Source organism: Microcebus murinus, chromosome 28, assembly GCF_040939455.1.
Source record: "Microcebus murinus isolate Inina chromosome 28, M.murinus_Inina_mat1.0, whole genome shotgun sequence".
Classification (NCBI taxonomy): domain Eukaryota; kingdom Metazoa; phylum Chordata; class Mammalia; order Primates; family Cheirogaleidae; genus Microcebus; species Microcebus murinus.
In genome coordinates this window covers 7,576,511-7,592,723 of record NC_134131.1, presented here as the reverse complement: position 1 = coordinate 7,592,723, position 16,213 = coordinate 7,576,511, and the positions used below count along the sequence as shown (strand labels likewise).

Sequence of the window (16,213 nt, the reverse complement as noted above, 5' to 3'; positions counted from 1 at the left end):
ATAGAGATATAAATATATATAGGGGAATGGAATTGAAGTTAGAATATATAGACCTAAGGCTTGTTTATGTGGCATATGCTATAAGCAGCACAGTACCTTCGGGAAATGGCTTTTTTAGACCTTAGTTTCCTCTTGCATTAAATGCAGGATTGACTAAATCAGGAGTTTCTGAGAATGGTGAATAAATGGGGCTTCAGAGAATTCCTAATACCCCCATATTAAGTGCAAAATTGTGTATAGGGGCACCTTTGAGAATCTAAAGGCTATTAGGAATTTTTCCCAGAAAATATACATATGCACTTAAATGCAAAGTTTGTATATAATGTCAGAGTGTTCACTCCTGGACTAGATGAACGCCATGGGTCTTTTTATCTGACATTCTGTTACTATAAAATGCTATTTTCATAACAGGGTTATTTGAAAATGACCACATAAAATGCTTGAATAATATTGATTATTTTCCCTTAGAGTTTAACGTACATTATTGAAAAACATAGGAAATACAGTCTTCTTAAATTTAATTCCTAGAGCATGCTTTGGAGAGTCTTATCTATTGTGATTCTTATTGCCAAACTGATCTTCCTAATTATTTTACCAATTTGTACTACCAGCAGGAGTGATAAGAAAACAGAATAGTTAGCAACTCCCACGCCAATCCTAGACGTTAGCATCATTTTTTACTTTTGCCAATTCTGTGGGGACTAATAGCATTCTGGCTTCTTTAAATTTTAATGCTACTGTTCTATTATTGTCACTGGGTTTATACATCTCAGATTTGAACTTGCCACAGCTATGCAAATTTTTCTAACATCATAGCAAAACCTGAGAATGAAGAATTTCACCCCTCGGTTAAGTTATATTTTCAGGAAGAAGTACAAATGTAGGTACTTTTTGCCTGCAAAGTTCTGTATTGGTACCTTCTGTATGGTAAATTTGGGTGTTCATCTCACTAGGTTCTCCAGGTGCCCCATTAACTCAAAAACTTCCTAAAGGTTTGTGAAACAGAAAAGCATGGAGGATCCTGGGAAGTAAGATAATTCAGAAAGGGTTTACAGTAATCTTCTGAAGGCATGTGCTTCGAAAGCTGCTAGAGAGATAAAGAAATAGCAGATAGGAGTGGGTGGTGGGAACTGAGTATTGAAGGATTTAAAAAAGTCCTGTGTTGCTTTTCCCAGTGCAACGAGATTGCCTGCCCAGACTTATAAAGAACCATGAGCACCTGTGAGATTGCTCTGCCACAGAACCAAAGAGATGCTGAAGCAATTTTCCAACCATTTTATAGCTTCTCAGAATCCTCCCCAAAATAGTTGTTTCATTGGCTCCATTAGAAAAAAAAATCAAATATAATAAAAAGTCGAGCAAATTTTCATAGACCAGCATTTCTGGTGGTAAAAAAATAACAATTATCTATATAGATGCTACAATCCAGCAAAAATTTATATTACTAAAAAAATAAAAATTATATTACTGTGTTGTGGATTTTAGTCCATAAATCATGAAGGAAATATGCCATAACGTTTTCCTTCTGAAAGTTCATTTGCTACTTCTTGAAAAAAGAATATTCAGAGAACTGTTGGAACATCATTCTATTTAGGAGTTATTTTCATTATTTCTGAAATTTCCCAGGTTTAAGTGATTGTTTTCAAATCAATGCATGGTTGTAGGTCAATGCTTCTCAAGGTGGGATGCCTGGACCAGAGCCAGTAGTGGCACCTGCGAGCTATTTGGAAAGGCCCCACCTTGGGCCACCTCAGATCCACAAAACCAAAGGCCTTGGGGAAGGGACCCAGGTGACACAGATACTTGCTGGAGTTCGAGACTATTAATACAGATAGTGGCCAATTATGTAAAAATATTTACTTTTTATGTATTGAAGTTAAACTTTACAATACATGTCAACACAAATTTCATGTAATACTCTTTCTTGACAGGATACAGAACTTATTTCACATAGCGCTTTATGCTTTATTGTAAAATTATCAATGTGACTGTAACTATACCTTCTCTGTTCAGAGTTTTATAAAAATGTTTGATTAATATGCCATAATGTGTAATTAGCACTTTGCATATGGAAGGTCCTAAGGTGCAATTTACATATTTGAACTCATTTTTATCTTCATAGCTAGCAGTCATAGGATATGGATACTACTATTATATATAGGTACGTGTACATATATATATATATATATACATATATATCAGAAAATACTTTTTATCACTGTACCTGGGATATTCACATATATAAAGAAAAAAACTAAAAAATATCAATTTGCCTAAAAATAGATAATATAATTCAGAAATCACTTCCAACTGTTTCCACCAGAATTTTAAAAGTAACACTGGGAAACAATTTTTTTTCCTTTCCTAGGTATTATTACAAAATAATTTTATCATACTTTGTTAAAATTTGGAAATCTCTGATCCTTTTAAAATTAGACAAGATCTATATAATTCACAAAACTTACATCAAAGAAACACAATAATGATTATAATGAGACTAAAATTTAGAATTGAAAGAAATGTAAATAAATGCCTAAGTAATACATACATTATGTAATACATGCTAATGTTTTAAAACTGCTTTCAGGAAAAAACACCTTGACTATATAGGATGCTTTGTGTAAGGCACAGCTTATATTACTTTGGAACACTACCATCTAGTGGTTGAGACTTTCAACTACATCTTTTATTATAACAGTACACTTTTTATTATAAGATTCTTCCACTGTTTAATCAAAGAGGCAGGTGTTGGAAATTTTAAAATTCATTTTGAAACATAGTTGATTCTCATACTCTTTGTAGGAATTTATATTTTTTATAATATGAACATTTCCCCATGGAATTACAATCATACATTATATACATTTTAATTCATTACCATATTCTGATATATACTGTACTATAGTTAACTCCATTGTGTGTAACCTACTGAAGTTTACCAAAAAAAAGTTTTTTGTACTGATTATTATAATCAGAATTACGGAGTTATGTGTCACATAATTGTTTTATAAAACAATAATAAATTCATTTCCCAAAAAGCCCAATAAGAGAGAGCTTGGCATAAGCTAAAAAATAATTAGCTTTTTTCATTGTGATCAAGCCTGCTGTGTGCAGTTTTGTGGATTTTTTTTTGTTTGTTTATTTGTTTTTTGCATTACACAAGGGATTTGGGTTGAGGCTGCTGTATATTTTAAATATACAAATAAAAAAAACAAACCTAAGCCACTAGGTTTTTGTAAGCACAATCAGAATTAGGTTTTTTTTACTATAATTTATTGAATTTTTCCATTTAGTGCTTCAGTTCATTAATTTACCTGACAAATTTGGCAACTATTATATGCTGGGGCTATTCCTGGGTACAGAAGCAGTGAACGAGATAAAGTTATTGATCTCCTAGAGCTTAGGTTATAGTGGGAACAGAGAAGAAAAAAAATCACATAAGAATATAAATCCATATAGTAATTCATATATAAATAAAAAGGAACAATGTAATAGAGCCTGGGTATTTTAGAGTTGGTAATCTGAAAAGTCTTCATTAAAAAATTGACCTTTTGGCCGGGCGCTGTGGCTCACGCCTGTAATCCTAGCTCTTGGGAGGCCGAGGCGGGCGGATTGCTCGAGGTCAGGAGTTCAAAACCAGCCTGAGCAAGAGCGAGACCCCGTCTCTACTATAAATAGAAAGAAATTAATTGGCCAACTGATATATATATATATAAAAAATTAGCCGGGCATGGTGGCGCATGCCTGTAGTCCCAGCTACTTGGGAGGCTGAGGCAGAAGGATCACTCAAGCCCAGGAGTTTGAGGTTGCTGTGAGCTAGGCTGACGCCACGGCACTCACTCTAGCCTGGACAACAAAGCGAGACTCTGTCTCAAAAAAAAAAAAAAAAAAAAAAATTGACCTTTAAACGTAGCTATAAATGACAATAAGCCAATTTGTACAAGATTTGAGAAAAGAATATTCCAGACAGAACGAACAGGAATTGTAAATGTCCTTAGGCAAGAATAAGTTTTGGTGCGCTCTAGAAACACACAGAAGGGTGGAGTGGCCCCTGTTTTGCTTTGGGGAACAGAGTGTATGTGCTAAGGTCATAAGGTAGGCAGGGGCTAGCTCATATATGGTCATGTTGTTAAGAATTTGGGATTTGGGCTAAACTTATTGAGAAACTATTAATACGATCTGATTAATTCTTTATGAAGTTCCCTGGGCTTGTTTTATAGATTGGAGAAGGGGCAAAAATGAGGCAAGAAGACCAGTAGCAGGAAAGAGACACATACATTTGGCTTGGCCTAGGATGTCAGCAAGGTTGATAGAGAAAAAGGAATGGATTTAAAATATATTTTGGGCTGGGCGCAGTGGCTCACGCCTGTAATCCTAGCTCTCTGGGAGGCGGAGGTGGGCGGATTGCTCGAGGTCAGGAGTTCCAAACCAGCCTGAGCAAGAGCAAGACCCCGTCTCTACTATAAATACAAAGAAATTAATTGGCCAACTAATATATAGAGAAAAAATTAACCGGGCATGGTGGCACATGCCTGTAGTCCCAGCTACTGGGGAGGCTGAGGCAGGAGGATCGCCTGAGCCCCGGAGTATGAGGTTGCTGTGAGCTAGGCTGACGCCACGGCACTCACTCTAGCCTGGGCAACAAAGCAAGACTCTGTCTCTAAATAAATAAATAAAAATAAAATAAAATATATTTTGGAGTTGGTGCTGTAGGAAGTGATGGATTGGTTGTAAGACAGTGAGGGAAAGAGTGGATTCAAGAATGAGTCTAAAGATTTTGGCTTGAGTTACTGAGTGGATGGTGGGGTCATTTATTAAAATGAACAACACTATGGTAAGAAGAGTTGAGGGTGCAAATAGAGACTTCTTTCATGCATCTGGACTAGCATTTTCTCAGATGCATCCTTTATTTAGAATATCTCTTCCTTGTTACTGTCATTCTTTTATTCAGCAGATATTTAATAAATGGCCATTAGATACCAGGCATCATGCCAGATGGTTGGTATTTCCAGTGAAAATAAAGACACATCTGCTGCCCTTATAAAACTTCTAGGCTAATAGGAGAAATAGAGATGGTAATCAAATAGCCATACAATAAAAGTAAAACTGTAACAGTGATTCATGCTAAAAATCAGAGCGGTGCATAATAATGCGCTACACTAAAATAAGGTGATTTTACTAGTTATGGCAGTCTTGGGAAGTTTTCCTGGAGAGATGATACTAAACTTACAGCAGATCAGTGATTCTTTGAAGGGGAAATAAGAAATGTAAAGGTCTCAGTGTAGGAAGGAATTTGGCAACTACCCGGAGCTCATAAAAGACAAGAGTCTTAGCCTAGATTCTTTAACAATGGAGTCTACAGGAATCAGTGTATGGGCTACTCTTTTATTAGGGAGTGCAAATCCTATGTGGTTAGTAGGCATGAGTCTAAAGACAGAGTGAGACTGGGAAGGAGGAGGAACCAATAGAAGGTACATTACTGAGTTGGCCACTGTTTAATGCAAATGATGGCTCCATACCAAGGGACCATTGCACATAAGAAAGGAAGGAAGAAAGCAAGATAAGAGTTTGGAATTTATCCTTCCTCTCTCTTCTCTCATTGGAAAACATTTGCTCCACAAGCTATTAACCCTTCCATGCTTCCAAGCTGAGCATGGATGGGCACCAGGCAGAGTCTCACAGCAACTCTCGCCATAGTGAGAGGATGCACCATGAACACTGCAGGCCATTTTCACCTGCAGTTAGTCAGTCGTAGTCCATGGAGAGCTGCTCACTCCAACAGCCATTGGTTCAGGACAGATGAGGTCTAGAGAATCTCAAGCAGGGCAGAAGACATGTTTGATTTAAGAGACAAAAGGGAGAACAGGAAAAGAAGGGACTTGAGAGCTGAGTAGGAGTCCGACCATGCAGGGCATTGGAAGGCCAACTGGAGAGTTCTGTTTTTATCTTAAAAGAAATGGAAAGCCAATTTTTATTTTTGTTGTTGTTGTTGTTAAAAGTAGGGAAACAGCATGATAAGACTTGCATTTCACAGTTCAGCCTGCCTGCATGCTAGCGAATAGATTGAAGCTAGAGGGAGTAAACACGGAGGGACCACTCAACAGAAAAGTGGTCCAGCCAAAGTGGTCACAGTGTAGACAAGGGGAAGATCCAGGAGATGCAGAAGAGAAAATAGCAACAGAATTTAGTAATCGACTGAGCATGAGGGTTGAAGGAGAAAGCTTGATATGGAGGAAGATGCCTGGGTTTTTGTCTTGAGTACTTGGATGAATACTGCTGCCATTCACAAAACAGTACAGTAGGGGGAAATCAGATGTGGAAAGGGAAAATTATCCATTCACTTTTGAAACGTTAAGTTGGAAATATCCTTCAGACATCGGAGAGATATCAAGTAAAAAGAGTCCTGGGCTAAAAATAACTTGAAGTCATCTATCTGCCCATAGCAACCAAAATCTTGGATAGGACGGATATCTTAGGAAAATAACAGAGTGAGAGAGACACCTAATGTCAAGTCTGCAAAGAACTCCAGAGTCCAGCAAGTTTGGATGACATATCTTCCTAGAGATTTGCAATGCAGTAGATGTATCAACTACTTTTGCCAACAATCACAAAATATTTTGGTCAAAAAATACTATTTGCTACAAATCAGTGATTCAATAAACTTCTTTTGGGAGAAAAAATTATATGAATGATTGGTATGGCAAATTTGAAATTTTTCATTCTGTTATAAATAGAGCAATCAATGACACTTTTTTTCCCACCTGTTAATAGAATTTATATCTTTGAGTTACAGAGCAATATATTATTTCTTTCAGGTAACATCTGGAAATTTCCAATTTCCATATCCTTTCTTTACTCATGTATATATAAAATATTGCTTCACATTTTGAGTGATGTATGATGAAAACCTCATGGTAATAACACATGCCTAGCAACATACTAAACTAAATGTCCTTGAAAAGTATTGTACTTATGCTTATCTGTCGTATGTCTGATTTATTTTGGCAATAAGGTCTCTTTGTGAATGGAATACCATGGAGCCAAGGATATATGGCTTGAAAATATGCTCTCTGTGCTGTATTTTATGGGGAAACAAATGAGACTAGTGAAAGAAGAGAGATGTCACAACATAAATTCTGGTTTTTGAAAGGAAACACAAATACCAACTTAAAAACATTTAGGACAATTACTTTTGAAGCCATATCTGGTAACAACTTTCTATTCTTCTTCTGTTTCTCAAAAGAGTGAGTGGAATATAATGAGATGTGTGAGATTCATTTTAAAATAATTTACATTTGGATTACTACTTTTGAGGTTGCCCACATTCAACCATTTTATACAATAAAGCATTGATTGTTTTTCTCTATTATATATCTTGATCACATAATTTAAAACCAAGAAGTTAGTAAACATGATCAATAAGTCAGCATTAAGCTCAAGCCCACTTTTCTTTAGCATTTCCAAGAGAATGTGGAGTAATAAGGACATGAAAAAACATACTAGTATAATGATTATGAGCATGAATTTTGGAGTCAAAGAGCCCTGGGTTTAATTTCTAGTTCTAGGCCATGTTGGTGATACCTACTAAGTTATTTAACTTCCTTGTGCCCTAATTCTATAAACCAAATAAGGTTGTTTGAGGGTTAAATACAATACTGTATGTAAAATGCTTAGTATGGACAAAACAGTTTTTAAAGGTCACAATTTTCAGTACATTGTCTACTGAGCCAGGTTGGGTATCCCAATTCTAAAAGAGGATGTCAAATTATCTACTACCCTAACTTGACCATATAGTATATTGGACATTTTTTGGGAAAGTGACATTTCTACATTTTTCTACAAAAGAGCCAGATTCATTCATCTTAAATTTATCTTTATCTTAAGTATAAGCATTTGGCATAATCTATTTTATAAATGTTGATAATACTAAATGGTCTATTTGTAAATACTGTAATTGAAATAAAAATATTTTATGTATACCTCATTCATACTTTATTTTATATATCATTTATAGATATTCCAGGACCAGAGGCAACTTAAAGTAGCTAAGGTTAATAGGTAAATTCTGATTCTTCTCAACAGTATAGAACAGAATACAAACATTTTTAGAGTACATGAAGTTGAACTTTTATTTGGAAAGTTGAATTTCATGTATAATGAAAATATTTTTAAACCATACATATTCATAAGCATAATACAAACACCACCTACAATACAAACACATTTAATAAAGTTCTACTATGAATATTAATCTAAGTCAAAGGAAAGGTAAACGGGTGAATCTGTTCTCCATACCTTTTATCTCTTTCGATGATGTGATTAAACAATTTAAGGTACAAAACAAAGCAAGTTTTGGCTGAACCCTACTTATTTCACTATAGGAACACTAGGATATATACCACCACAGGCTACAAACCCAATCTCATTATAATCAATTTAAAATTGTTACAACGATCATATCTTAATGGCATGTAAACATATTTAGGGTTTCAATTGGCAATTATGTTTTAAATGCTTAGAAAAACACACCAACATTTCTCATTATTGTCCTCTCTTTAGCTTATCTCTTCCATGAGTATAAAATAGGGAAAAAAATATTATTTGAGACTTCCAGCATAATTTCATTGTGCTCTACATTTTTATAAACATGGGTACATCTAAAATATCGATGCCTTTATACCAATAGAATAAAACCACCAAATTCACATTTTTCTTATAAATAGGCATGCAAAATTAGTGGAAAACACTTTTGTATAGCAAATACCCTGCTTAATTTTCTTCTGATTAATAATTGTCAATGACATGTGCAAATCATACTGTTCATTGAACAGTAGACATTGTATTTTCTGTAGATTTGTTTTTCTATAAAAATATATTTATGTGCTCACAGGAAAAAAGTTGAATTGGTGTGTGTGAGGTGACTTTTAGATACATAATTAGATTAAAGGTTTGTTTATGAAGTTAAAAGGCATCTTAACTTTGATCATTTTCAAATTTTTCTTCATACAAAAGAACACCCTGTGACAAAGATAAGGTAACTGAGACGATCATTTGCACTTTAGAATTGAGACAGTTTGAAGCAAAGAAATTAAGCAACTAGCCTAACGTTTATGTACAAAATCAGTGCTGGATCTAGGAAGAGAACTTGGATTTTCCCACCCTTGGACAGTTCTCTTAGAACTCATCCCCACAAACGATCTTTGAGATTATTTACAACCTAGTATATTAACATAATATTGACAGTAGACTAGAGAAAAGTTAATGTAAAGCCAATTAGGAACAAAGTTCTAAATATAGGCTGCTGCCTTATCACTCAGTGGGCATTTTGCAATTAACTATTACCCATTTATAATCACCATTGTACATCATGGGCTCTGTTACTCGTTGTTTGAGGGGAATGAATGAAATCCATTTTAACTTACTTGGATCTTTGCTTTTTCATTTGAAGCTTATTCTGATTCATAAAACATATGGCTAATATAATTTCACAATTAAAATCAGATAAGTCATGGACCGATTCTTTCTGTGCTAAAAATTCCCAATAGAAGCCAAGTAGTATTGAGAAGTGGTTATAATGATAGCAAAAGGTAGTCGTAATCCAATCTCATTTTTCATATCTGTTAAGTTTTGACCATTTAGAAAGCATAAATAAGGAACCCTCTTGATTCCCAGACAACTGAAGGAAAACATTGAAGTATAGGAAGAGCAAATATTTCAGTCTTTGTGTTAACTTCTGACTTAAAGATTATTAAATTGCTAATGAATCTACTCCTAATGGGTTTTTTTTTTTTTTGACATTATTTCCAACCTGCATGATTCCTTCGAACAGCTTTTTGGCTGATGAGAAAGAAAAGGAAACAAAATTGTAGCAGAACTAAACTTGCAAGTTCCAACCCTTCCCTCATCAGTAGCTGAGCACCACAACTTCCTCCCAGATAAATCCAAACATGATGAGTGTTTCTGCAGAAAAGTCACACCTTAGAAATCAGATGTGGATGGAGCTCAAGTTGCCCTGATGGATGTGTGGTTGGAGGACCATGATGCCTTCCCCCTTTGATATGCTTACTTCCAGGAACATGATCAAATCCTGAGCCCATGAGGTATGGTGTTAAGTAAGACATTATTTTCCTGCCTATGCATTTTACAGGATATGTGATATTAAAGGGACAATTAGATATTTCGTGTGCATTACCGCATTGGTCATTATCAATGCCCCTAATTTTGGTCCTCAAGAAATATAAGGCATCACATAAATCAACGCTGAGAATTCAATACCAATAATAACAGTACAAAAAATAAAGCAAAATATGTGAGTTGATTTCACTTAAACACAGTTAAGAATTTCAGGGTAAGGAGAAAAAAATGTTTCCATAAAATGAAAAGTTGAACACAACTTTATGGATACATACGCACAATCCTTCATACTGGTTTTAAAACAACTTGGTGTACAATTTTAAAAGGACCAACATCCCATGTACCAGGAAATGAATTCCCTGAATTTGTACTCACTTTGACAGAAGAAGAACATAGGAGGAAAAAGTGTCACCATAAAGATGTTTTAAAATGTGATATAGGCAAACATACATATAGGAATTTCTACTGTAAACAGTTTTTCTTTGTTGGGGGGGTGGCTGGGGTAGGAGTACACTCAATAAGAAAAAACTTATTTTGAAAAATATGAAGACATTTCCCTCAATATTCATATGATATTTTATTTTGAGACTGTTGAACAAAGCAATAGAAGAACAAAATCCAAATGCTTTATACAAAGTCTTCCATTTCAGAACCTCATGTTATGGGTCGTAGATCTGAAATGATGAAAATGGTATCTTACTATATACTCTAGCTGTACACACATGCCTGTTAATGTTCTTTTTATCACTCCAAAATAAAACACATCTATATTTTAAATCGTGTAAATATTAACAAAATATGTACAATGCATTCATGAAATATGTGCACGCATACCATTATATAAACATAGAAAAAGGTAAAAGAGGTGAATTTAGAAATGAAGATATTAAATAGATACAGCTATTATAATCCAGAACAATGGATCCCTTATGCTTATCCTTTAATAAAATAATCTTCTGACTACTGCTTCCTTTGCAGCTAAATGTAGTCTAAGGAAAAAACAGAAAACAAAACAAAACATAAAAAAAAAAAAAAGATGCTTGTGTATGTCATAACTGATACAAATAAAAAAGAATTCATGTTGAAACTGAGCAAGTTATAATTCTGTTTACACATAACCATCTCTGGGCAAATAGTTAGGAGCTCAATAAATACTAGTTGATTGTTTACCTAAGACTTTTGCTACTAAATTTTAAATAATAAATTTAGACTGTATATATTTAATGAACTGTTTTAATAAGACATTCTTATTCCTTTTTACATTTTAAATAACCAGTTTGCCTATGATTTTTTAACCTGTAGTGAAGCACAGTCACTAAGACATTTCTCAGAGACTGAATACAAACGTGCATATAGAGATGAACCCACAAGGTAGCAACAGCTATGCAAACACATCGAACAGTTAAATCAGGCAAATACGGAGTACACTGAATGGGTACTTTGGATTCCATTACAGCGAATCTAAATACAGGATTTGTTCTGTGTTCTGCATTTTGAGCACCGGATACAAAAACAGAAAACAAAAACGAAACATAGGCTGGATGGGGTTGGTATTTTATTTTTTGAAGGCAGTGCTATTTCTCAACATAATTGCAGACTGTTGAATTTTTGGATGAAATCTTCAGCCAACATGTCTCTATTCCTATATGAATGTCTTGCTCCCTTGAACAGATACATACAGAAGGTTGAGGTGAACCAGTTATGTGGCTTAAAAGGGTTTTATTTATGCCCGGAGTGGAAAAGTTGCTGTAGAACTTCCATTGCTTTCAACAGATCCTTTCTCTTTAGATCCGGCATAAGCGCCGATAAATGATCCATCTTCATTGAACAGGGCATGCTCTCCTTCTCCGTACTCAACCAGGCTGTCAGCGCTTTCTGTGGCCTGAATATCCCTATTAAGGGACCGGAGGCTTCCTTTGAGAGGTTTTTCATCACTGTCACTAGAAAACAAAAAGAACAGTTTAACAAAATCTAATACTCATATTCGTATAAAGCAAGATTCATTCACAATTGGTAAAATCTTGTAAGTTTCAGGACATTCATATTAGCATTGAACACAGATATGTAAAACCCAAATGACAATTCCACAAATAAATGTCCAAAAAGTCATAACCGATTTGTACATTGTGGGTAATTGAGAAACAATTTTCTAATATTCGCAACTTATCTGCTTCCCTTTAAAATGGGGAGCTTAGCTTTAGTGGGACTTGTTGACATCATGGTGGTTCCTCTGGTCTGAATGTCTGTGTTCCCCCAAAATGTATGTGCTGAAACCTAGTCACCAATGTGATTGTGTTAGGAAGTGGAGCCTTTAGGAATTGATTAGGCCAAGCGGGTAGAACCCTCATGAAGGGGATTTATTCCCTTATAGAAGAGGCTCCAAATGTGTTCTACCATGTGAGGACACAGTGAGAAGGTACCATCTATGAACCAGAAAGTGGACCCTAACCAGACATTGATAATGTCGGCAACTTGACCTTACACTTCCCAAACTACAGAACTGTGAAAAATAAATTTCTGTTGTTTGTAAGCCACTCATTTGATGGTGTTTTATTTTAGCAGCCCTAATGGACTAAGACAGAGGACAAATGTTACTTCCCCTGCTTTCCTGAACTTTTGGAATTTCCAGACCCCATGTCTTGATCTTCTGTCTTTACTTTTGATCAAGGAGATTTTCCCATATCCTTCTAAAAATATCTCTTTTGTTTAGGATAATCAACCATATTCTGTTTCTGGAAACTAAAGAGCATTCTTTAACCACTTCAGTATGGTGCTCACCAGTCGAGAAACCTTGCCCACCGCCGGCACTCATAGTCCGCAAGATAGTCTGTGCTGTACCTTAACAACGAAAATATTTTGCTCTTATGTGATGAGGAAAGCTTTAAAGCACTGAAAGCTTGTTTTACTTTACAGGCAGCTTTACTTGTAATGTAAATCAGAATAGATAACATATACATATATGTTTCCATTATGTTATTTTTAAATGTTCACAATTTTATTTTGATAAATGAAAACTTAGTGGCATTGACTATAGTCGATGCTCATACCAAACTGGTTAATATAGTTGGAAACTCAAGTTTGTTAAATTAAAACAGAAAGTAATGGCTGGCATTTTAAGACCATAAATAATATAAGTATACTACATTTATGGGATGGGTTTTGTTTTTCAACAAAAGCAACTCTAAGTTAGTAAAATGCCAATCCATTGATACAATCCACTAGATGTTTGATCAAGATTTTTTAAGTGCCTACTCCTACTGTATGATGAAGCTGTACACCAAATAAAATGATCTTAGAAAATTCTCAAAAAGAAGAATGTGGAAAAAAATATAATTAAAATGTGTATAGCACTTTATAACATGTGGTATTGATCAGTGATGTTCATCCAATATGTCTGGCTCTCAGCTTTCTGGGAACATGGCAGGGTGATGCTTTCCTTCCCACTCTGAATTACATATCAACATTTAACTTGCTTTGGCCCAAAAAAAAAAAAAAAAGTGAGCAAAGGTGACATATGTCACTTTCAAGTGGAAGATTTAAAGCCAGTGCTCAATTTACAACGCGTGTTTGCTATCACGGCAAATACTTTAAGGCAGCAACTTGCAAACACCGAAGTTAGGCGATCAGAGAGAAACGTTAAAGAGATATTGGAAGATTTTGCTGAAGCCGGTGAGAAGAAGGTTAAATTGCTTACTGGTAAATGAGTTCAGCTGGCCGAAGACCTCAAGAAAGTTAGAGAAATTCAAGAAAAACGTGATGCTTTCACTGAAGCTCTTCATTAGGAAAAATAAATTGTATTATAATCCTACTCATAATATAATCGCCTGTGCATACATCTGAAGAAAGAAGACTTTAAAGTCTTTTGTCCCGCCTCTTTCTCTTCTGCTCGTCCGCCTTTCTAACCATACAATAAAGTCATGGGATAAAAATAAAAAAATAAAAAAAAAAAACATTTGCCATGTTCTGTTTCCATTTTTGTGGTGACCCTACATCCCTCATCCACTAACCAGTGCTCCTAAGTGACCAAGATGATCAGAGTAATCTGGGTAGGACACATAACTACACCTCACTTGACAAATAAAAAGCACTTACAGTTGTTTTTGACAGAAGCATAACACAAACCATCCTGACTGATACAGTCATTGGCTCTAGAATTAGGATATTGCAGTTACAAAAACAAATCAAGAAAAAAAGATGTAGCATTGGCTTAAGAGCCAGAAATGAATAGTAAATAAAAATAATGAAGAAACTGATTAGCAGAATCTAGAAGGTTGAGGGTTCATGTTGTGGAAGGGCACAGTATCTGGTAAAACTGTCTCCTGGGACAATGTGGAACATAGACAATTTTCCTGATGAATGTGCAGTTTTGGAGAAAGAGGTTGAAAAACATGAATTACTTTAAAAGGATATAATCAAATAATGCAGGGTATGATGTTACCTATCTTTTTAAACAAGCAGCAGAGAAAGGGGAAATGAGTTTCCCAACAAGGCATTGTTTTAGTTTTCCTACCTATAAAACTGAAATAATATCAATTGTCTTTCAAAAATATTTTGAAAAGTTGTGATCCCTGTCTCATGGAATTTGAGCCCTTCTATAATCTTCTCCCTTTGAATGTGGGTTAAACTTATTGACTCCCTCCTATAGAATTCTATGAAGCAATGAGATAGCACTTCCAAGATTAGATTCTGAAAGGACTATGGCTTCCAACTAGGATACTACTCTCTCTTGCTCTCTTGCTTGCTCTGAAGAAAGCCATATGCCATTTTGTGAACTACCCTAAAAAGAAATCCACATGGTGGGCAGGTGTGGTGACTCACACTTGTAATGCTAGCACTCCAGGAGGCCAAGGCAGGAGGACTGTTTGAGCTCAGGAGTTGGAGACTAGCTTGAGCAAAAGTGAGACCCCTGTCTCTACCAAAAATATTAACAGAAAAACTAGCCAGGCATTGTGGCATGTGCTTGTAAGCCCAGCTACGCAGGAGACTGAGGCAAGAGGATCACTTGAGTCCAGGAATTTGAGGTTGCAGCGAGCTATAATGATGCCACAGCACTCTCCCTGGAGTGACAGAGTAAGACTCTGTCTCAAAAATAAAACAAAACAAAAAAGGGGCATGGTCACACTTGAAGCTCTGACTCAAGGAGGGTGGGTGGCAAGGGCAATATACATAACCTTAACATTTGTATCTCTATAATGTGCTGAAATTAAAAAAAAAAAGAAAAGAAAGAAACAGGAAGCAAGAAAGAAACCCACATGGTATCAAACTAAGGATGATCTCTGGTGTGTGAAGAATTGGAGCTTCTTGTTTCAACAGTCTGTAGAGAACTAAATCCTGCCAACAGCCACATGAGTGGCCTAGGAAGTAGATTCTGCTCCAGCCAAGCCTTTAGATGAGACCACAACCCCTGGTCGAAGTCTTTCTGCAACCTCACGAAAGACTTTGAATCAGAAGCACCTAGCTAAGCCATGCCTGAATTCCTGACTCATGAGAACTTTGAAATAATAAATGGTCATTGTTCTAAGCTGTCAGGTTTTAGGGGGTAATTGTTATGAAGCAACTGATAACTAATACCACAGTAATGAGCACAATTTACAAAGTTCCAAAATTCATTCATTCATTCATTCTTCCTTCCTTTCTTTCTCTTTTCCCTCCTTCCTTCCTTCCTTCCTTCCTTCCTTCCTTCCTTCCTTCCTTCCTTCCTTCCTTCCTTCCTTCCTTCCTTCCTTCCTTCCTTCCTTCCTTATTTTTCATCCTTTATGGCCTAGCCTGTCTCTTTTAGATGATCTTTTCCCCAAAATCTCTCCTATGCATAAATAGTTGCTTCCTCTTGTGCTCACTTGTTCTGTTTAATTAATTACAGTATTTACATGTAAAAGTTTTTTTTTCTCTGCATACTAAGTTCATTTAGAGGACAGGATTTGTAACTTATTTACCTTTGCAGGTACACACAGTAGGTATACAGATATGTATTGGTGGCTGCAAAGTGAATACAATCTGAGTTCATAATGGTAGTGTGAAAGAGTGGCTGCAAGATGTTTTAGCTACCTCAAATACACATTCAACTTCAATAAAAATAGTG

At 35.5% G+C, this 16,213-nt stretch overlaps 1 protein-coding gene across 8 annotated transcripts in view; it reads right to left on the bottom strand.

Annotated features, from left to right (window-relative positions):
* Positions 1-11,672: 11,672 nt before the first annotated feature.
* CHL1 (cell adhesion molecule L1 like) overlaps positions 11,673-16,213 on the bottom strand; it is a 190,260-nt gene continuing 185,719 nt past the window's right edge. For all 8 annotated transcript variants that reach the window (XM_075998462.1, XM_075998465.1, XM_075998459.1 and 5 more), the window contains one exon: positions 11,673-12,074. In XM_075998462.1, coding sequence (XP_075854577.1) covers positions 11,858-12,074 — 217 coding nt within the window. In that variant the 3' untranslated portion in view covers positions 11,673-11,857. The remainder of the gene's footprint in view (positions 12,075-16,213) is intronic.